This window comes from Lycorma delicatula, chromosome 7 (genome assembly GCF_047948215.1).
Source record: "Lycorma delicatula isolate Av1 chromosome 7, ASM4794821v1, whole genome shotgun sequence".
Taxonomy (NCBI): Eukaryota; Metazoa; Arthropoda; class Insecta; order Hemiptera; family Fulgoridae; genus Lycorma; species Lycorma delicatula.
Genome location: NC_134461.1, coordinates 22,058,268 through 22,082,444, shown reverse-complemented (window position 1 = coordinate 22,082,444; position 24,177 = coordinate 22,058,268). Strand labels below are relative to the sequence as shown.

The window sequence follows — 24,177 nt, the reverse complement described above, 5'->3', positions numbered from 1 at the left end:
CAGTTTGGTATGCAAGTTTCTGTGTGGTCCAGAGCACAAGCTTAAAATTTTTATTGGTCTGCAGTATCAGTAGTGTTGAGAAACACTGGTGTAGAGAGTTTAAAGATGGTAAAAATAATCATTCACAATGAACAGAGGAGCAGAAGACTAGCATTTGACAGCGTTTGAGTGTGGACAAACTTCATGAAATGTGCTCAGAAGTCAGTCAAACTGTGCTGTATGAAATAGTAACTAACTGTTTGAATTACCAAAAATTGTGCACACAGTGGATACTGAAAATGTTAATAGAAGAACACAAAACAAATCAAGTTGATTGTGCTTGAGAGTTTCTCAATAGTTATGAGCTCAACGGTGAAGTATTACTTGACTATCATGACTGGGGATGAAACCTGTTTGGCTCACTACATACCGGAATCCAGAAAGCAATCTATACAGTGGCGAAAATTCTCCATAGGCAAAAATTCAAAACTTAACAGTCTGCAAAAAAATTCATGGCAAAACTTTTCTGGAACTGAAAAGGAATTTTGCTTATCAATTTTTTAAATACAGGTCAATCCATAAATGCTGACAGATACTGTGAGACCATCTGAAAGCTTTGTCATGCCATTCAAAACAAAAGAAGACGATAAAGAAGAAGCTGATAAAGGGAGTATGTCTACTGCAGGATAATGCTCGGTCCCACATTGCAGCAAAACAATCATTCTCTTAACAGTTCTGATTGGGATTTTTGAACCATCCTCTCCTACCTGACTCCAAGTGACTTTCTTTTCACCCTTTGGAAAGTCCATTTGGGTGGAAAATGCTTTTTAACTAACAAAGAGGTGAAAAATGCTACGAGTGAACAGTTAAAGGAGATAATGGCTGGAATGTATGACACATGTAAGTTGATACCCCAGCTGATCAATTGCTTAGATACGTCAATCAATCAATCAATGTCAGATATGTAAAAAAATAGTGGAATATTTGTGAAATATGTCATATAAGTTTCATTAATAAATATACATTTTTCGATTTTTATAAAATGTTAACCTTATTTTCTGAATACCTTCTAATCAATATTTTGATACTAGATTGTAACATTTTTGAATGTCCAATGCATTTTTCATAGCCAATTACTATTTAATTAATTATTTTTTCATTTTCAATTAACTAATTATTCTCTTTATTACAAATTTCTTTCATTAGTCATTGTGCTTTGCATTTTTAAATTCTAAATGACTATGATTTATATTTATCAAGAGAATAAGCTCTGCAAGCAAGCCCTTATACTTTAAATGTACTGTATGTAAAAAATAAATCAACATATGATTTTACATGATAGAATGAAAGTAGAAATGGTAAATGTATATATTGTTTACACCACTATGATGTTAATATACAAAGTAAACTTTGTATTTGTAAATTAAAACTATTTTTATTATGAAAAACTTAAGCTTTCAATGAAAGATTATGAAGACATGCATTGACAAATATGAGCTCAATTTACTCAATACTAAAAAACTATATTTGAATAGCATTTAGATTTAATAATAATTACATACATTGATTATTTTTAAAACAAAATAATATACATCTACAGGCCTTTAAGATATTTAATTAAAAGTTTTATTAAAACAGATACTCACAACTAAAACAGGAAAATATTAATTACCGATTCATATAGTTAAATTTAACAAACTTACATTAGCATATTGAACATTAACAGTTTGTCTAGTAGCAAGATCTGTAAATGTTTGAAGGCAAGTTGGTTTGAAACCGATGCATAATGAATTATGACTTTCATTATTTCCTGGAATAATTTTTAGATCAACAACAGCAGCTTTATCTGAATTACTAGGCAATGCATCACCCCATGATACAAATGTGTAACTGAAACAAACGAGTTATTGTTAAATACAAAAAGCAGTGAGTTTAAAAAAAAAGAGTTTTTTTAAAAAAAGTGAGTGAGCAGTGAGTTTAAAAATGTTACTGCCTAACATTCGTGAATAAATACTTATTTACTCTTTATTTCAAAATTACTCTGCAATATTAAATATACCTGTCCACACAAACCTAGTTTTTTATCCAGGTATGAGTTCAGTATTAAAAAAAAATATATATATATATATAATTCTGTATATAAAAACAAGTAAATAAAATTAAAAATTTAAAATTTAAAAAACCCAGTGAAATTAAACTGGATAATTAAATATTAAAATATTAATTAGAAAGACTTAGAAACATTCCAAAGCTGTTTTGAAGAAACATATCTACTGCAGTGGTCGCTGGCGGCTTATAACCATAAAACTATTCTAAGAACGTGCTCTGAGGTGATACCCATGTAATGCGAAAGACAGCATTGAAATCAGTCCAGTAGAAACACATCCACTGCTACACCCCCCTATTGGCCTAGAACTGTTTAAGAACCTGCTCTGAAGTGATACCTATGTAGTGTAAAAAACTGCACTGAAATTGGTCCAGTAGCTTTTGAGAAAAATGGTAACACACACACACATATACAACCTCTTATCCCAAACGCATATACCATCTCTGTTCCGTTGTGGGTAAAAATTAACAAAATTATAATCATACTCATTAATATAAAGAATAAAATCTTACAAATATTTTTCTACTCATTATTATAAAATTACTCTAAGAAAAAAAAAAACAGCAGTTTTAGAAACAAATAATAATAATAATTATTATAGAAAAGTTTCATACTAATTTCACAATCAGATACGATGAGAAGAAATCTTTATGTTTTTAATGTGTTTCATACAGAGTACCAAACATCCAATCTACTATATTTTTTTAATAATCCAATTTATTCATGTCTTCATGGTTTCTAAAGCTAGATAATAAATTATATTTATTAAGTAAAATGAAATAATGCTACTGATATTTCTTATACATTTTTATATTGATGAAGTACAGCCTTAAATTAAAATACATATATAATAGTACATATAGTAATAGTACAGCCTTAACTAAAATAATATAGGCAGAACAGTCTGCCTGTGGGAAAATTCTGAATATGAGAAAATTATATTTTTCAGTCTAAACATTAGACATGCATGCATAATAGAGTAATTTAAATGACTTAACTATGAATGTTGTGCAGCTAGATAACTATTTCCCACTTACAGCTAACTGTCTTTATTGTGATTTTCAACCACCTATCCTGAACCCTTAGTTTCTGGTTAAATTTACTTTTTTCTGTACAGTATAAAGGGAATGCTTTTATTATTGATGGAAAAATCAGACATCTACAGCTTTATTCACTGTTTTATAATCCCATTTATTACTGCCTGGTTAACAATGCAGTAATAAATGCCTATGAAGGTAATAAATCCCCATGGCAGTAAAGCCTATTACAGATTTTCCTTAGCATTATGGTAGATCATACCTGGTGAATCTTGGTAACTGAATATTCATTTAAAAAATTCTGAACATATTGTGAGAAATGGACAGGGAGTATTATGGCTGAGTTTCTAGTATTGCAATTTCAACAAATCCTGTATTTTTAGCAAACAGCATCATTAAGATGATGATAAACTTCTTGATAACATTTATTAACTGTTTGACGTTAAGTAACAGTTACTTAACGTTTATAAGTAGATGAACATTCTGATTGTTAAAATATCTTCAGTTAATATGAGGAAATATTATTTTAGGAAATAACTAAAGGATAGAACTAAAGTAAAAACAATAAAAATATTAATTAGAAATAAATAAACAATATTTACAAAACAAGCATTTATAACAGTGATTATACAAGAAAAGTATAAAATATAAATAACTGTTGCCAAATAGTAAGAAATATCATTTTACAACAGATATGGATTACATTCTACATCGATTACTTTTATTGTATAAACATTGTTTGAAATACTCACTTTATAGTTACATAAGAACTGTTTTTTCATCTAATTATTAATTGTTAAATTATTAAACAATAATAATAAAATCTTATTGTTATTTATTAATTGTTCATCTAACATCTATTAATATTTCTTTATAATTTTCATTTATTTTTTATATATTACATTCTATGTATGTCTAACAATCTAAATGGCCTTCAAGGTTTAGACATTAAAAAAATGTAATTTTTTGTTGAATAAATTCATACCATTGCTGCAAGTTAAAAGTAAATACATCTTTGCAAAGTTGAGAATCTAAATCTTTTCAGGTTTCTACACCCCTCCTTTCAAAATGCTGACTATTATTCATTATCAAATCAATAGAATGCTACAATAGTGACCAACATTTAGCTATAAATAGCAGTTTAATCATAGCACACTCGAATGCACACATAGTTCACTTTCCAAATCACCCAAACTGGATTTTGATGATTCAGTTAGAATTCCTTGATGCAAATCTCATAGTTTTGACGAAAATCATTTGTCAACTTTTTTGAATAGACCTTGTAGATTACAATAGATTAATTGACATTAAAAGATTTTCTTTTATTTTTAAGTACAAAATTATGATAAAACAACAAAAAGTATCAACTAACTAAAAACATAACACACTGAATTGTTCAAAAAAATAATAATGGTACGTACCCAGTAAGTGGAGCTGGTGGATGAAAAACACCAGATTTTCTTGATGGAATAATAAAGGCACCTTCAAATTGTATGACTCTCCAAATACCGCCAGTAGTAACAGATATACTAGGAGCATGATATAATTTGAATGCCAGTTCTTTATTTCCATCGTGTAATTTTTTAACTCCAGCATGAATTTCCCAAAGGAGACCATCTCGACGAGTCATTGATAAACTTAACTGATTGCGTTCTATGAACAATACTGGTTCAACCTAGATTAAAATTTAAGTCTTTTTTTTAATATTTAAATTATAATATAATAAAGCAAATATTTAATATTTTCACTGAATGAATATGGGAAGCTATTTAGATTTCACAACAGGAAACTAACTTAATTAAATGGAAATGAAAGATTAACCAGTTAGTAGGAAGAAAATAGAGAAAGAATATAAATAAGAAATGTTTTACTTGAATAAATGAATTTATTCATAGATTTATTTATTACTTAAATAAATTTTAGTAAATACTTCTCATAACTGGAATGAGGTTGGGATGCATTTCCAATATGAGGAAATTTTGGTTATGAGAAAAACACTGAAAATATTTTTAAATTAATAAACATCAACTTTCTGAAAAAAAAAACTGTTCATGAAATGTTTTTGTAAAATCACATTATTCTAACAATTTTTTGATCTCTACAGTCTGATTTATGGAAGTACATTCAAATTAATGTTTCTAATTCCCTGTTTTTTTGTGAGCAACTTTTGACATACTAGCACATCCAACCTACACAGGAAAGCTAATCCCATATTTTAATCAGAATTTTTGGAGTAATGGAAGCGACAGCTGCTTCAATCCTGTGGCTTAAATCGGGAATCCAGTTGGTAGTGGAGGCACATACAAAAGATCCTTTATAAAATCCCAAAGGAAAAAGATTGCAAGAGATCAGATAGGTAACTTTGTAGACCAACAAAACCAGCTGTGTCATCAGGTCCATGCCGACCGATCCAGCAGTTGGGGAAAATGACATGCAACCAATCCCATACAGTTATGCCAGTGAGGGGGTGCACCATATTGTTGCCAAATAAAATTCGCTGGTCCATCTTGCAGTTGAGGAGACAGCCATATATGCAGCATATCCAAATAAGCAAAAAAAGAACACTCTGCAAACTTAACTCCAGGATATCACATAAAAAACATTTAATTTTGAGGATTCCCTTTCACACTGTAAGACTTCATGGGGATTTTCTGACCACTAGATACAGACATTACGTGTATTAACGTTTCCATTAAGATGAAATGCTGACTCATCACTAAACACTGTACAATCAAGAAAGTCATTATCTTCAATCTATAACATTTTGATCGTGAAATTAACCTGTAACAGTTGTAAACAGTATTTCCTTAGACATTCCACACTTTCATCACTGACATTGCTAGTTCACAGCTAGCCTTCCTAACACAGTTTTTAGGACTATAGAGTAAAGACTCCCAGACATGTTCAATATTTTCTTCAGATAAGCTGGTCATTCCATACTCTTCCCTTAACACACACATCCTGACATTTGAAACTGATTATGCCATCAACAAATTTTATTTTCACTTAGAGGATTGCAATTAAACTTTCTACGGAATGTACACTAAACTGGGTAAACCTCAATAAGGAGTAACCCTTAAAACGCAGAAGGCATTCTGTTCAGAAGTCACCACATTTGCTAGTGACACTGTCAAGCGGAAGGATAGAAATCAATCTGCAACCATGTGTAAACTAAAACTTTCCTTTGTGCTCTTTGATTATAGCCTTAGATCAACAATATAAACATCTTCCAAGAGATATTATAAGAAATTAAAACTACAGTATTCTTTAATATACACCAAATATATTTGTATGAAGTAAACCTACGGATTTTACTGTATACTGGTATATTAACAAAATGCAATAACCTACAAGAGACTGGTTAGCTTACACATATGAACCACACACCATGTGAATACATATATTTGTATATGAAAGACATATGTACCATGCATACATTATTAGTAAGTTATCTATATTTTCACATTATTGAAGTATATAAAATTATATAACAGTATTTCATTTCAGTTATTAACAAATATATATTTAATAAGTGAAATACTTTTCTAATTTTATGACTTTCTAAAGAAAATCCTACTAAAGGAAAATCCTTCAGTAGGATTTTCTTTAAATATATAAAATTATAAAAGTATTACACTTATTATAATGTCTGTTAATAAAACAGACTAAAATTAGGTAGATTATTAAAGAAAATAAAGATTAAGAAATTTTGAATTTTTATTATTTTTTCTGATTTTTTATCTTTCAGTTTATGTGAAAATTTGAATTTGAGAAGACAGATATGTAAGATTGTATTTAAGTCATTTATTCTTATCCAGTTCTTTAATTCTGAATAATTATGAAACCTATGTGTTTATCATAATCCTTATAGAGTTTGATCCTTCAGTAATGACCTGTTACTTAACAAGTTTAATATAATTTGTATTTGAACCTTTCTACCTTGCACAAGATCCTCTAGATATTACCCCAGAAAAGTATTCTCTCAGGTCTACCATTACCTATTTAATTCTCTGCCCAACAATTTGTTTCATTTTATATACAAATTAGCTACTATAAGATACATTCCACATAAAGTACTATAACTGACAATGTCTTTTGGCAATAATTCACAATTATTGCCGATAGTATTGATAGTTTTTTTTCAATAATCCTTTCTAGTTTTGAATTATAACTGTTTTTATTGAGGTGTCTGATTAACCAGGCATCTTTCCAGCTTGGGACAATCAACAGCATAAAAATTTTCCACTATGTTAAAGGAAGTTCTTTTCATAAACTTGTTATTGTTCTTCATTTATCATGAATATTAGCCAATATTGGCAATTATCTAAGCAATTATAACTTTGTTTAGCCAAACTGGAAAACCACTCTGTCAGATATATAAATGGTTTTTCATATCTGAAAAGTGATTGATTACCAATGGAAAATTTCATGGTTTAAATACAATTTCCATTGACTTGGACCTCAGTTTTCTGTGATTTTCCCTTGAAGAATAAGACATAGAAGCCAATACGTCTCTGGATATGTCACCGCATGTCCAAAGTATTTCAGCTTTTACCTTATACCGATCTTATATATTCCTTTGCTGTCTAGTCTTCTGAGCCAGAGATTCTCATCACAAACCTTATCTATCCAAATAATCTAAGTGGTAGTTGCTGCAGTCATAAAAATTTGAAACTGTGTCTCATATTTTAAGATATGGAATGCCAATATTATCAATACCAAAGTTTTTGAGGCTGGTTTTACAACACCATTTTTAGTTATTAAGATAGAAATGCTATACTATCTATGAGAAAGGTATAGCCCTTGCAAAAATTGCTAAAATAATAAATTATATTCTCACTGCATATTCTAAAATGTAAAGAATTTAAATTGCATTACGAAAAACAAATTAATTTATTTTATTTATCTGATCTGCAAAGAAAACACTTTTTTGAATTGGTGAATTACTCATACTTACAATGAATAAAAAAAAAACTTTTCAAGAAGATATAGCTTGTTTCTGAAGAAGTATGGTATATTTGTAGTGATTATCATTAAAAATATTTTTCAGAGAATTGAAGAGAATTTATTGAAAACTAACATAATAATTTAGTTTTAAATCTCTGGAATTATAATTTTATATAAAATATTTAATGAATACATAAAAGAAATAAGAAATTATACACTATTTTTAATACTCTAAAACTGCTTTTAATTTTTATATTTATTATAACCAGACAATAAATATGAACATATTTTACTATACTTAAATATCTTTAAGTAAGCAAAATAAAAAACAAGTTATAAATTAATTAATTTTTCTTCAAGAAATGTTATTTTCATTTTAGGACATACTGGAAAAGTTATGTAATTTAATTGGGAGGGGATCATTTTTCTGTGATGTTTATAATAATAGAAAGGTCAAAAACTAAGAAAAAATAACATGGTATAATTTATATTTAGTTCCATATGGTATAAATAAAAGAAAGTATAAAAATATTAAAAACAATACTATGGTGACTGATAATATTTTCTACATAGAAGAACATATCTAAAAATATATTTCATAACTGCCCTTTTTGACTACAACACCAGAACTTAACCTTACAATAACGCTAATAAAGAACTGGGATCCAGAATAAAAGTACAGGTTAAATGGCAGAAAGTAGTACTACAAATTTAAAAATCTAACAAAAATAATATAAGTGATGTTACTGAGAATACCTAGTACTACTGTAATAAATAATTATTCAATTTAAGAATTCCAAAGATGAAAAACTGATAAACTCCCACCACATCAGTTTTAACGCACATTTGTGAAATTCAAAATTATATAAATGGCATTTGTGTTTCTGAATGCCATTTGTACCTGAACGCTAATGTTATGCTATTCAAAAATGGCATCACTGTAGAGCTGTTAAAATAAAATCAAATAAAAAATATGTAATAAAAGCAAATAGCATTTAGATGATATATAATGAAGAAGCTCAACTAACTGTATAGTTGGAAGGATATATTCTTATATATAAACACATCACTTTATAATAAAAGTAGATAAAAGAATTAAATTAAAATTTTTGAAAATATAGTAAGATAATTATACACTTACCTGATTAAGAAGTGGCACAAATGATAACATAACACCACAATTGCCACCTGGTGGTTGAAATGCCAATTGTTCCTTCAGTGAAAATAAACCAAGAACTGCTACTCCCCCAGGTACCATTCTGTTTAAAAAAATATATATATACATTCTAAACAGTGACAGTAAAAAATTACTTAAAATTAATTCTTCATTATTAATTACTCTCTAATTTATTTGATACTTTAAATCATCAAAACTAACCAACATAATTTCTGGAGGGCAGTTGTAAACTGTGTAGTTGTTATAAACTGAACCTTTAGCATCGCACAGTCATGCTAACAACCAATATTTAAGACCAATAAAAAAATCAATATTTAAAAAAAATTGGGATTACTCAAACAAAAAAAAAAGTTCATAAAACATATTTTACATATAAATTAATAAATATATATATATTAATTTATTTTTATTAAATTTTTTATAGTCCATTTTTTCTTTTCCTCTGTATGTTAAATAACTATAAATAATATAATTTTTTTCAGCCTCTGTAAAGTACATAATTAGAGAATACTTACCTTTATTTTTTATGTTCATCAAAATGTTTTCTGGTCTAAGCCCATTTTCAGTGATATTTTTTTATTTTAATAAATTCTTCATTCGTTTACATTTACACATTAATTTTAGCTTTTTACATTTTATTTTGTAAAAATTGTTTGTTAATAAAATTTTAAAAATTCAGAACAAATATTTGTTCTGAAAATGTAAAAAGCTAAAATTAATGTGTAAATGTAAACAAATGAACAATTTATTAAAATTAAAAAATATCACTAGAGATGGGCTTAGACTCTAAAACATTTTGATGATCATAAAAATATAAAGGTAAAAGTGTTCTCTAATTCTGTACTTAGAGGAGGCTGAAAAAATTTTATATATGTATATAAAACAATTAATGCTATATTTTTAAATTATTCAATTTTATGAGCTGTCTTCAAGTTCTTTCTTGTTCCCTCCACTTTAAACCAAATATTATTTTTTGTAATTTATGTAAAATATATTTAGCCCACTGAGCTGATCTAGTGGTTAACTTGTTGCAAATCAGTTGTTTAACAGCTGATTTTTGAAGTCAAAGGCTCTGAGATTCAATTCTAGTAAAAGTTAGATGATGTTTTTATACGGATTTGAATATTAGATAACGAATACCAGTGCACCTTGGTGGTTCAATTAATCACACGTCTCAGGAATGGTTGGTGTGTGTTTGTACAAGACCACACCTCATTTGCATGACAATAGATATTTAGGGAAATGAGCTCACTGTTTGGAGAGGGGCATGGAAATCATCCTTAGAGTAGGGTCATTTGTCTCATTTCGGCATCCCTTTCCTTGTACTCGATTCATATCTTCTCCTGTAGTGTTCTGTGGATTTTGGTTGGATGCCTACTTGATAGTTTCAATTGATAAAGAGATACACTGATATGAAGATCAGTAGTAGCAGTTGTATCTTTGGTGTTTGTGCAGTTCGGTTAATATAGCTATGAACTTATTTATTTTCTACTTGCTCTTTATCCAATGTTGTACAGAAATTACTACTTGGCAGAAATTATCTCCATGGCAGAGTGGTAGCATCTTGACCTTTCATCTGGAAGTTCCGGTGAAAAAATGAAAAGAATATGAAACAGTATACATAAACGAATAGTTTAACGAAAGAAAGAAATCATTAATAGATATTTGCACTTAAAATTAAGCTGGTTAAGATAAAACAAAATTAAATATCGTACTTACTGATAATTTTTATTTTTAGCAAGGAAAGCTCTTTTCAATAAATGTAATACATCTCTCAGATTTGTAGCACCAGGACAATCAAATACACTAGCACCTAATCTTGCACCTAAATCTTCTGAATCCATAGTCCATTCCTACAAAATGAAATATTGTATTTTTAATATTTATAAAATTATAAGTGTTATAAAATTAGTTAGCAAAAAAGCTTTTACTTCAATGGTTTTGTTTATCTAAGTTGGTGGTACTCATTATCTCAATATATGCTTGTTTTACTGATTATACAGGATTACATTCGTTCCAACACAATTTGTTTTAATGAAACTCAAATAAATGTATTTTAATTAACCATAGCACTTTACATAAAATCTTAACAACTGCTATTTCTTAACTTAAATAATTTATTAGTGAGTGAAATAATAAATTTCAATGATAGCTTGGTGGTATATCGATTATAAAATAGAAAAGTTGAGAAATCAATATATTTTACTTAAATATACAATTACTAATGATGGTGTTTAAAATGTAATACAAAAAGCACAATGCATAAGAAAATTCTCTTTTAAAATATTACACAACAATGATTTTTAATAACAAAACCATTATTACCTTTTCAATACTTACATCAGTTATATTATGTGGAGTATTTTTATGTGTTCTTCCAGCAACGATTCTAGTCATAGTATGCCAAACACCTCCCAACCGAGAACCAGCAGCAAAATCTAATAGTATTTAACAAAAAAAAAAGCATTAATACAAATATTTATTTTTAAAAAATAAATCTTAATATAAAAAATTTATTTTTTTCAATTTAAAAATCAAAATAATACAATAATTTCTGATTGTTAAACTGCTTTTAAGGATTAAATTATAATTGTCTTGAGTTCAGCAGACTTGTAGATTATTATTTACAAATGGGATCACATTCACAAGCTGATCACATTTTCATTAAATCAAAACGAAGAGAACAAAATGTTACAATTATAACACTGGCCATTGTGATAGCATAGAGTCAGCTACAGACAAGTAATAATTACTGTGACTTGTTTCTTTTAATTATGATCCTGCTTGATAGATACCTTTTCAGTCATTATATAATTAATAGAGTCCAATCATTATAGTACAAAACAAGAGATATTTGAATGTTTTGGAGAAGAAGGATATACTATGAATTAATCATATATTTAAAAAAAAACACTATTTAAGTGAAGTGTGACACTGCCACTTAGTTTAACTCTATTTTGTATATTCTTAGTTTTATGTTTTTCAATTTTCTGATAAGCAATGTATAAACAATGAGGGTCAAATATAACCATAAACATTCTGATTTATAAAGAAAAAACAAAATTATAGAAAATTGAAATAACTATTACAAAGTCAAAACTTTAGTTTATTTTTTATAGTTTTATACAGTACAAAAATTACACTGCCCAACAATGAAAATATTTTGGGCTTATTCTTATGTATTTCTATCTGCTGAATTCAAAAATCACCAAATAAATGACCGATCTCTTGATAAATGAGCTCTTGGGATACAATGATATGTCATTTTTTACCCGATCTACATTTTCAGTTTGGGGGTAATTTTGTTTTTGGAGTTGTACACCTAAATGTTTTCCAGCTATTTGTAGGTTATAAACATTATTAGTATTGCTGTGACTTTCCTATTGTTGTAATTAGTGCAAAATTTCTGGTTTTCAAGTGATTTTGAAGTGAAAAATTTGTTAAATGAAAGTGCTAAGAAAACGTGTAAATTCAGTGGATTTTTGTTATATTTGTGGTGAAATAACATTTTCGTCACAGAAATGCAATCTGACACCTCTTGTGAAGACTGCCTATCAGCATTATTTTGGTATGAGGGTTGGGGACCAGAATAAGTCACGGCTCCACATATATGTTCCAACTCTTGTTCAGTTATACTACAAGAATGGCTGAAAAATAAAAAATGATCTATAGCTTTGTTGTGCCTATGATTTGGCAGGAGCCTACAAACCATACAGATAACTGCTACTTCTGCTTGACTCCACCTATAAAGGCAAGATTGTCAATGAAGAAAAGAGGAACAGTTCAATACCCTAATCTTCAATCTACTACTCTACTTATTCCACATTCAGATACTTTATCAGTTCCTAGCCCAACCCAAAATTATGAGATTGAAGTAGAAAATGAAGACAGTGTGGAAGAAGAGGAACCCAACAAGCCTTCCACATCTCATGACTGATTTTGATGAAAAAGATGATAAACTGCAGAGATTGAGTGATCTTATTCGAGACCTTAATTTGTCGAAGAAGGCAGAACTTTTACGGTCAAGGCTGCAGCAATGGAATTTCTCCAATGCAATATCAGGGTCTCACAATACAGACATCATCATAGGGATCTCTGCTTTCTTTTTTTGAGAAGAAAAACAATCTTGTTGTTTGCTGTGACGTTAATGGCTTAATGAAATGTTTGAATTTGAATCATGATCCAACTGATTGGAGGCTATTCATACACTCCTCCAAGCTTAGTTTAAAAGCTGTATTACTTCACAATGGCAACTGTCTGTCTTCCTTCTATTCCTGTTGGTCATGCAGTTCACATGAAGGAGAGTTATGCAGATATGGTAATCCTCCTTGACTAACATAAAATATACTGAATACAAATGGAAAATCTGTGGCCTAAAAATCATTGCTGTATTCTTAGGGATGCAACTGGGGTACACTAAATAATGCTGCTTTTTATGTACTTTTTTTAATTTTTAGAATACTATTGTTTGAATACTATTGTTTAGAATACTATTGGTTGACCACAAATGGTGGGAAAAAGATAATTCTAAAATCAAGTAATTGGCCTGTGGTTAGAAGAAAAAAAAATATATATATATATATAAATGAAATTGTTTAAAGGGTTAATATTGCTACTACAAGACATTTATTATCTAGATAATCTAAAATATAAAATGTTTATGAACTTCCTCTGATATATTACACTTTTTTTTTGTAAAAATTACAGAAATTTTATAGGTAGCATAAACACATTTGCTTCTGGAATGGAAATAAATTTAAAGACAAAATTCCACTTCTAAATAAAAATATTAGCTTCTGTTTTGGTATTTTTACTCAGTAGATAGAGCACTGAAGATTTTAAAGATTTGAATTCAGTAATACAACTCCCAGTTTATTTATGGATTTGTTTAAATAATTTTTCCATCAAGGCATAAAATTTGAAACAAATCTTTAGAAAAAAAGTCATACAGCATTTTATTAGGTAAAACATTTTACTGGATTAGTAAAACAATCTACAGGAATGGTAAAACAATTTAAACTTTGCAGTGTAGTAAAAATAAATTGAAAAAATATACTTCTTAATTAGAAAGCATCCCCATACATTAATGAAAATAGTAATCAGCATTCATTCTAAACTTTAAAGAAATTTTAAATTTCATAATTTTGTTTCCAGGCTAATTTCTGTGAAAAGGAAAAAAATTTCTCTGAGTTTCTATGAAAGTTTTTGGCCTTCTCTTGAAAAATAAAGGGCTGAGTTTTGTAATTCTGATATAGTTAAGAGCTAGGTACTAATGCATTACAAACAATTGTTGTTGCTTGGGAATATGAAACCTTAAAACATGAGAATCCAGTCACTCTTCATTTTTAGAAAATCAAAAATGTCACAGGATATTTAAATAAAAGTGAATTTTCACTCTTCTTGAAATGATATTAAGAAAACCATTTAATTATTGGTGCAAGAATCATTCCTAAAATTACAGATAAAAAATCATTGTTTCTAATTTTTAATTTTATAAAGATATCTATTGTATTTCCTTTCATGTACAGGGTTAATAATTAGTATTATAACATTACATTATGATCCACTATTTCATAATACATTGCATCTTTCCAGTTATGTCCCACCTTTATATAATTTTAGATAAAAGGACAAAAAAATAGTGTTCATTATTCTTCGAAGGGACTGTTTGGGCCTTGCAATCCTTCCAGTACTTTTTCATATGTTCTGATCTCTGTGCCCTTTCTGGTGTTGAAAATGTTCATGTTGTAAGTTTCTTTCTTATGAGTGTGAAGTGAGTGTTTTTAAGGCCAATTATACTTCACATGATCTATCTGCATCCTGTCTTGGTGTTTTTCAAGTCAAGATTGAACTGTACCAGCTGTTTCACACCTCTCTGGTATTCTCCTAGTTCTCCTTCTAGTTGTAAGCCAGTCCTGTTGAGGATGATTCTTGAAAGAATTTTGTATCCTGTGTCTAGGAATGAGATGCCCCTGTAGTTGTTGGGTCTGTTTTGTCCACTTTTTTGTCTAGTAGATGGATGAAGGCTGTCATCTAGTGTTCTGGTTGATGAAAGGCAATATTTGCTGGTCTTCCTGCATGATCTCTACAAAGGTCTGATCTGCCACTGATTAGTTATTCTTCATCTCACCCAGTGTTTGGTACACTTCTTTTATTGTGGGAGGCTTGATGTTTTCCAGTGGTGTTGAAATATTTTGCTAGGATTTTCGCATTGCCTTTATTGTTGTGGGCCACATTATGGTTTTCAACCTTTATTAGTAGGGGTGGGGGTTTGTATTTTTGGAGTTGTTTATTGAAGGCTTTGTGGTAGTCTCTCAACTGCAATGAAATCTTTTATTGATTTCAGTGTGTCTTTCTGGTGTTGCCTTTTTAATTTTCCTTAGGGTTTGGGTGGTTTCTTTTCTTTGTTTTATTAGATTTGGAAGGATGTTTCCAATTTTTGGGACTGGTGTAATAGCCCAGCTTGATGTCTCTTCACTGTTTTGTTACACTCGCTATTCTACCACTGATGCTTTTTAATGGGTATTAGGGGCCAATCCTTCTGCGATTTGCTTAAGGTTGTTGATTATGTCTTCGAGTTTAAAAGTGATTGTTATTTTTTTCGGTTGCTTTTTGGTAATTTTCATTCTTCATTAGTTGGGTAGGGTGTATTTTTCTTTTAGTTTTAAGGGCATGGTTTTGCTGCTTTCTTTGGGGAGTGAATTAATTTTAATTTTGACTGCGTAGTGATCTCAACCTGAATCAACTCCTCAGAGGACATTAACATTATACATCTCTTTGTGGTGGTGTTTGTTCATGAAGACATGATCTAGTTGCAATTCTCCTTTAGTATAAGTGGGGTGTTTCCAAGTTTTGAAGTTTCCTCTTGAAATATGTGGATTTCAAAATTAGGTTGTGGTTTGTGCAGAGATTGATGAGCCTCTGTCTGTTTTCATTTGTTCTCCTTTGGGTGGGACATTTTCCGATGATGTCGTAGTATCTTCTTTCTCTGCCTAGTTAAGTACTGACGTCTCCAATTAGTTGTTAAACATGATTTTTTGGGTGTTATTTATGGTCTGGTTGAGTAGGTCCCAGAATTTATCTGTTTATTTAGTCTTCTGGAGATCTGTTTTTATTATTAAAAGGGTCGTGGGCATTTATTATGGTGTAGATTTTATTAGATGCTTCTAGGGGGAGTGTTGAGATTTTTGGGGATGTGACTTGACTCTTGTATGGAGTTTATTATTTTGAGGCTGACCAAAAAGTTTGTTCCAAACTGTGGGACACTTTTCATCACTATCTTCCCAGATGTACATTTGTAGAGCCTATATCCTTGAGATTCCATGGTGTCCTGGTCAGTGTCTCTTATTTCTGCAGTCCCATGATGAGAATTTTATGTTGGTTTATTAGGTTAGATATTATCTTTAGTATACTGACCTGCATGAGTGAGTTCACACTGTGTGTGTATGTGTGTGTGTTTCATTTTGATTTTGGGTTCTGTACTGTTCTTGTTTGTGTATGTGGTGTAAGGGCATTCCAATTTTTCTGATTACATGTTATCTTTTAAGTGCTGCCTTCTCTGAACTCTGGTGTTACTTGATTCAGCTGCTGAAGTATTCTTTAAAAAACCTTTTATGGTTGACTATCAAGGGGTCACCTGTGGTAGGACTAGGTCCTGAGTTATAACTCTAAATGTGATCTATTGAGGTGATAGTGGGGGTAAGACTTGATGATTGATGAAGTTGTGCAGTTTGTTTAGATTCCACCAGACAAATTTCTCCTATTTGTTCTGGATATATCCACATGTACCTCATGGAGGCTCGATTTGACTTCTGTTAAAGTTGTTATTTTGGAGAAAAGTTAAAGTCCAATCCTAAACAATACACCTGAATAATTTTTTATAAGTGCTACACCTATTTTCCTGATTTTCTAAAAAAAATTGTTTGTTATGCTCTTCTCTGCTATGGAACATGCTAAGTATTTAGTTGTATTTATTTTTCAACTTTTTTCTTTTCTTCCCTGAACTTTCTTGAACAAAAAATAAGTCTTCCTGGACTGTGCTCTTAGTTCTTCTGACCAGATATTTATTTATTTTTTTTACACAAAGAAAATAGTAACTAAGTTAGTATACAGTATATAAAGAATTTTGTAAAATTGGTACTCAGCATTGTAAGTATTTTCTTAAAAGTAATTAACAGCAATTATTTTGCCTTCTTCCAAAAGTAAAATATAAATTATTAAAAATTATAATGATAAATTTCTAAATTAATGGAACTTTAAAAAAGAATGTTTCAGAATTACAACAACGTTCTACAATGTTCAACGTTCTACAGGTCAACCTCAACAGGACCTCAGCACGTAATCAGCTAGCTGATGACCTGCTAGTCAAGGACAGGGAGGCCGACTTGGTGCTGATCAGTGAGCAGCTACCATGACTGTGTTGATTTCCAATGGTTCCAAGATTTGCTCAGGGCTGCCGCAATTTGGATCCCGTATTGTAGCAGAGCCCAAGTTCGGTGGCAGAGCACAGGTGAGGGGTTCTGCTCAGTCTGCTGCGGTGGGGGGGTGACAATTTTTAGTTGTTACTCCCGAATGATCTGATAGCGAACTCTAAATGACCTGATAACTTCTGCCAGAAGGTTGATGCACTGTAAGTGTTGTCCTTGCTGCTGCCAGTGGGGTTGTGGTAAGTGGGGACTTCAACTCCAGGGCAGTGGAGTTTGCTATGGTGTGCCAACTCCAGAGGGAAATACATTCTGGGTATCATGAACTAGACTCGCGGTCCTCAAAATAGGGAACACGACGATGTTCCACCATCCAGGATATTCAAAGATCATTCCTGATATTTCCCTTGCCTCTGAAGAGCTGGTCACGCTTTACCAGGACTGGAGAGTCCTCGAGAACTACACTGGCAGCGACCACTAAGTAGTACATCGGGTTTACAATCCTAAACAGTGCATGGGAGCGCCCAGGAACCTCATGGCTGTACAATGTCAATAAAGTTGATGAAAAGATTCAAAGAAGAGATCTCAGGTGCAGTAGTCTTTGGGAACATCATCACCAGGGACGAAGGGCTTCTGGTGCTGAAGCCATGGTTGTTTCAACCATGCGAGTGATCGGTTCTGCATGCGATGCCTCCATGCCCCACAGGGGGGCCAAGGCACTGGAAGCAACCCATATACTGGTAGAGACTAGACATTGCACTGAGAGTCTTCAGCTGAGATAAGCGGTGCAACATGCAAGGAATCACATGAATGCAAATGCCAGTTCAGCTGAGCTAAAGGCAGCGAAGAAGTGGTTTCGTCAGGCCATCAACGAGATTAAGGCACGCTGCTGGCGAGAACTGACAGAGACCATGAATGCAGACCATTGGGGCTGGGTTACAAGATAGTGGCCTGGCGACTTGGGGTCTTGCAGTCACCAGCTCCACCAGACGAGGCTAAAGTGGAGCAGGTTTTTAAGACGTTCCAGGACCATTTGGTTCATGCCAATCGGGAATTCTGCGACTTCCCACTCTTCTTGATGGAGAAGCTGGTGGGAGTACTACAGTCGTTGAAGGTCAGAAAAGCCCCTGGTCCTGACAGCATACTGAGCGAGGTTCTCAAGCTGGTGGAGCACTACAGGCCCCATCTGCTTTTAGACATGTTTAATGTCTAGAAGCAATGTCTGGTGGCTGGGGCCTTCAGCGCCAGATGGATGATCGAGCAGCTTGTGCTGATTCCCGAGTTGCCATTCTCCTACCACCCATTGTGTATGCTTGATACACCTGGGAAGGTATTGGAGAAGCTCTTATGGAAGAGACTAATTACAGCAATAAATCAGGCATGTGGCCTGTCGCCCAACCAATATGGTTTCCAGCAGAATCGGTCGACCCTAGATACAATTCAATGAACTGAGGCAGTGCAATGAGCAGAAGACCACATATTCATTTTCACATTGTGTGGTTCCTGTCATTATGTTGGATGTGAAAGACGTGTTAACTGTGCATGGTGGAGCAATATACTTCGAGTCCTTGAGCATTCATTCGTCAGGGGCGGCACAGTGGTCGTTCCTCAGCCCTGATCTTGGGAACACCGTCTGGATGGTTTGCTGAGGCAGCAGATGCTGGAAGAGTCAGGTGAAAACTAGGTAGCATCCTTCTCAGGCTAGGATAGAGGGACTTGGCCTGAAGTAATGAATAAAATGATTCTGGATTGTCCTGGTAAAAAGAAGGTAATGTACTGATGGCAGCTGGATAAGACCATCAGTAGGAGCCCGGCACTCCATGCATAAATGTATTTCCACCTCCCTCACAAAAAAAAAATATTATTATTATCAATAATACATTCTGCCCGATCTGAATCTGTTCATATAATATGTTGCTTTTATCAAAATTAGTCTGTGTGTGTAAAAACACCAGATGCAAACTTTAAACATAGCATACAAAAACAAAGCTGTCAACATACTTCAACAATATGAAATTTATAAAACCGCAAAATTTAACAAAAACAATGTTTTAATATTTTGGGGGTCTGTGTCCAGAATCAGTTGAGATTTAATTTTGTGGTCATGCTGAAACATAATGTCACATATCATTAACACAGCGAGGCATTCTAATCAACAGAAAACAATGCTTTGAAACATTTTTAATTAAAAAAAAAATAATGTATGGATTCCAGAACTACATAGTAAATAGAAAAGTAAATATAATAATATACAGCTTTAAAATGATTTAGCTGCAGATTAGTTCATTTGCGAGGGAAAATGGCAGAACATCTTTTCTTAAAAAAAAAAAAAAAAAATGTAAGCAATGAAACATATCGCATTTATTTATAAAATATATTAATACTTAAATGTTTTACATTAAATTAAAGCCTATAAAATGTCATCATAAAAAAATTAGATTTGTACCATTACATTAACTTAACCCAAAGATGTTTAAAAAACTAAATAATGCCAATCAGGAATATTAAACTGGTTTTTATCATGCAGACACGGTGTGGTAAATGAAAAAATACAGTAAGTATGAAACATTATTTGATTTCATAATATAGGATTTCCTAATTTTTTTTAAAACACCTAACGTTGATAATAATCTCCATTGAAGGGGTGTTAGTAATTAGCTGCAAAAGGTCCTTTAGTAGAAAAAATCCCATTAATTTGAAACTGAATTATTTATAGATTTTTAGTATAGCGTTATGATGTGTTAAAATGCAGTTCAATCATTAAAAAGTACATTCATTACATTGCAAATGGATCACCGAAAGTACAGTATTTTTTACTTATCTTTACAATAAGTCTAATTATTAACTGCAGTTAAATCATTACAAAATATGACTAAAATAGTAATTTAAAAACAATAACTTACCTCGATGCCTGACTGCAGTTATTTTAATGAACGGTTTTGAATAATTGACTATAATTTGTGTAGCAAATGGTAAACGTATATGAAGACTTCTGCTTCTGTCAGCCCCATACCACGTATTACTCAAAGGACTAAACAGTCGTAAACTTGTGACACCATGCCAAGTAAACCTTAACAAAATATATTTTATATTTTATTACTACATATATAGTAATAAAATGTTTTTTAAACTATAAAATATAATTCTATGAGGGTTGTTCAATAATTAAAGAGACATATGGCAACAGCAGAAAAACTATTTAATAGAATAAACTGAATATCTGACATTCACGTCAATATCCCTTACTTGAAAATACCAGCCGTACAAAAAGAATTTTTATTATTGTAACTTCTTTTTTTTAATTTCAAAATATAAGTAAGATGAATCGTGAAAGAACACCTTGCTATGACAAAATGTTTATTTTCCCAAGATATAAAACTGGCCAAAATTCACTCACAGATGTTAAAGTGATATGGTAAAAAGTGTATATTAACCATGCACATTTTTATATGTGGCTCAAAGAGTTTACATCAGGCAGAACAAGTGCCATCGATTTTCACTATCAGAAGACCAGTGGAAGTTTGACTAACACTTTGTAAAATCACATTAATGCTGTTATTTGCAAGGACAGGCAAAAATTTGAAAAATTTCTGAAATTTTTAGTATCAGCACTATCCATGATAAGCTGACTTACAGCAAAACATGTTTTAAGTAGGTACCAAGACGGTTGAGAAAAAAATCACAAATACCCAAGTTTCCATTTTGAAGGATCTTAAATGACGGATTTTAGCATAACGTAACACTTTTTTAGATTGCAAATTAATGAACTTGTAAACAAACAGAGGAATTTATCATTCTGAGCTGAAATCCAAATATCACAGTACGAAATGGAAACATCCAAATTCACCTAGAATCAACCAGTGAAGTGATGCTGTCAGTGTTTTAAGGCCGTAAAGATCCAATTTACTGCAATTATTTGGAAGAAAAACGTACCATCAACACCAAGTACTATTGTGACATGCTAGGAAGTAAACCTGCAATGAGGATAAACATCCTGGTTCTCTCTCAAAAGGCGTAATTCTTCTGCATTACTGCTCAAGACACAGGAAGCTGTGTCAAAAGTTGGGTCAGGAGTTTTGCACATCAATCTTACAACCCTGACCTCACACCATCAATTTTTTTTTTACTTTTCAAAGAGTTTGATACTAAGATGGGCAATAATAAGGAAATCATGAATGTGGTGCAAGAATGGTTCAGACACTGAGGTGAACAATTATTTACTACTGGAATACAAAAGCTCAAAGAAAGATCGGACAAGTGCCTAAATATAGCCAGGGATTATGTTGAAAAGAATAAATAATAATTTTTCTAGTCATTTATTTCTTTAATTACTGTAGGCTCTCATATTAGGAATTAAATAAAAATGAGAAAGTCTAATGTCTAAATTAAAAAAAAAAAACAACTAAATAACTAATATTCCAAATAAAAATTTATAAGTATATACATATTTAATATTATATGAAATATAAACCAACAAAACACAGTGATAAGATAAGTTAAACTTACCATTTTAATTTCCACTGACCAGTTTTCACAGTATCCTGCATCTTCAGTTTTATTAAATTCTATATCTATTTTATTAAAACATCTAATTTAACATTTTAATTTATTTTAACATTTCATTTTATTCGAGATTGTTTTATACTTTGAAATCTTGAATAATACGGAGTCATCAAAAACAGTTACAGCAACTGAAAAAAATTGTATCTCAGAAACTACTGGAGATAATCAAACGAGTATTTTTTTTTTTAAATTCACCAGCTCAAAAAGGTTTTTTACATACCTTAGAATGTTTCAATATGTGCTCTGTTGGTTGCTCTGCAAACATCCAGCTGATAATTGACTTCTGCCCAAGACCACTAGATCATCGAAGGTGTAACTATGGCAATAGCAGCAGTGATCAATAGGCGCACCATCTTGTAGAAACATTACAGCAACGTTACTTTCTTGTCCAATTTGCTGAACTTGCAGGAAAACGCCGCCACACATATGCCTAGACGTTTGATGCATTCTCAAAGTAAGATTCCCTAATTGTTGGATTGGTAGGGCTGGTTCTGTGCTCTGGCCTCCAAGAAGCCCAGATTTGACACCCCCAGACTTTTTTCTATGGGGTATGTTAAAAACATTGTCTACAGTGAAATAATCAGAAATTTCAACATTTAAGACAATGGATCACCGCTGCTGGATTGCCGCAGTTACAACTGTGATGATCCAGCGGACCTGAGCAGAAGTCGATTATTGGCTGGATGTTTTCAGAGCAACCAATGGAGCTCATATTGAAGCATTCTAAAGTATATAAAAAAACTTTTCAAATTGGTGAATTTAAAAAAAAATATACTCTGATTATTTTTAGTAGTTTTTGAGATACAATTTTTTGTAAATTGTTATAACCTTTTTCACTGACCCTGTATTATGAACACACATGTAAATTTTTCTATTCAGTAATATATATATATATATATAAATGGCTTCTTATTATCATCAATAAAAAAATCATAATGTCAAACCTTAGGTCTAGTTCAGCATTTCTTGCAGCACCTTCATCATCCTGACTTACACGACCACGAGCAGACACAAATAATGAACTTCTAACTTGTGATAATGTTGTTATACCAAAATCATTGGCCTGTTGTCTTATGAGAGCCAAAGGAAATGTTAAACGTTGATAATTTACACTGAACTCAAAGTACAGTGAACTTAACTTTCTAGCCACTGAAAAAAAATAATACAATACATAGATGAGATCAATAACAGCATAGTATCAATAAATTAATTAATAATGCATTGCATATGTAGTGTGAGTATATCTAACTGAAGGTTCAACAGACAAACTACAGATGTCGCACACATTAACAGTATTCAACTTGATTCACATGAACTACTACATGCTTTGTAATTTCTAATTTCTTCCAGAAAAATGTTTAAATCTTAAGTAAAATGTGATCTAATATTAGATGAAGGCTTACAACCATTAGTACTGAGCTCTGCTGAGCTGAGCACTAACTTTGATAACTTTTCTATAACTGTTAAAAAAAATTAACAAAAAAAATTTTTTTTTTTGTTTTTTCCATCTCTTTACTGTCCTGAATATATGATATACCCTTAAATTTTTATTAAACATGGGAAAAAATAATATAATTGAATTATAAAGTAACATAATTGAGGAAAGTTTTATTGCAAGGTCAATCGCATCAATAACTATCTTTCTTTTTTCTGTTTAGCCTCCAGAACCATCTTAAGGTACTATTACAGAGGATGAATGGGGATGATATGTATGAAAGTAAATGAAGACCATCTAAGGAATGGTCTCATGTCGACCATTCCTTAGATGTGTGGTTAATTGAAGCCCAACCACCAAAGAACACCAGTATCCATGACCTAGTATTCAAATCCACATAAAAGTAACTGCCTTTACTAGGATTTGAACCTTAGAACTCTTGACTTTGAAATCAGCTGATCTGTGATGATGAATCCACCACTAGATCAATCTGGTGAGCTGTAAATAAC

General features: G+C 31.3%; 1 protein-coding gene across 1 annotated transcript in view; it reads right to left on the bottom strand.

Annotated features, from left to right (window-relative positions):
- Positions 1–24,177, bottom strand: part of LOC142328230 (uncharacterized) — a 107,128-nt gene that overhangs the window by 12,366 nt on the left and 70,585 nt on the right. The window contains exons 14-20 of the mRNA XM_075371838.1: positions 23,178–23,382; positions 20,574–20,740; positions 11,588–11,685; positions 10,967–11,100; positions 9,212–9,329; positions 4,545–4,798; positions 1,683–1,869 (exon numbers count right to left, since the gene is read on the bottom strand). Of these exons, the coding sequence (XP_075227953.1) occupies positions 1,683–1,869; positions 4,545–4,798; positions 9,212–9,329; positions 10,967–11,100; positions 11,588–11,685; positions 20,574–20,740; positions 23,178–23,382 (1,163 nt within the window). The remainder of the gene's footprint in view (positions 1–1,682; positions 1,870–4,544; positions 4,799–9,211; positions 9,330–10,966; positions 11,101–11,587; positions 11,686–20,573; positions 20,741–23,177; positions 23,383–24,177) is intronic.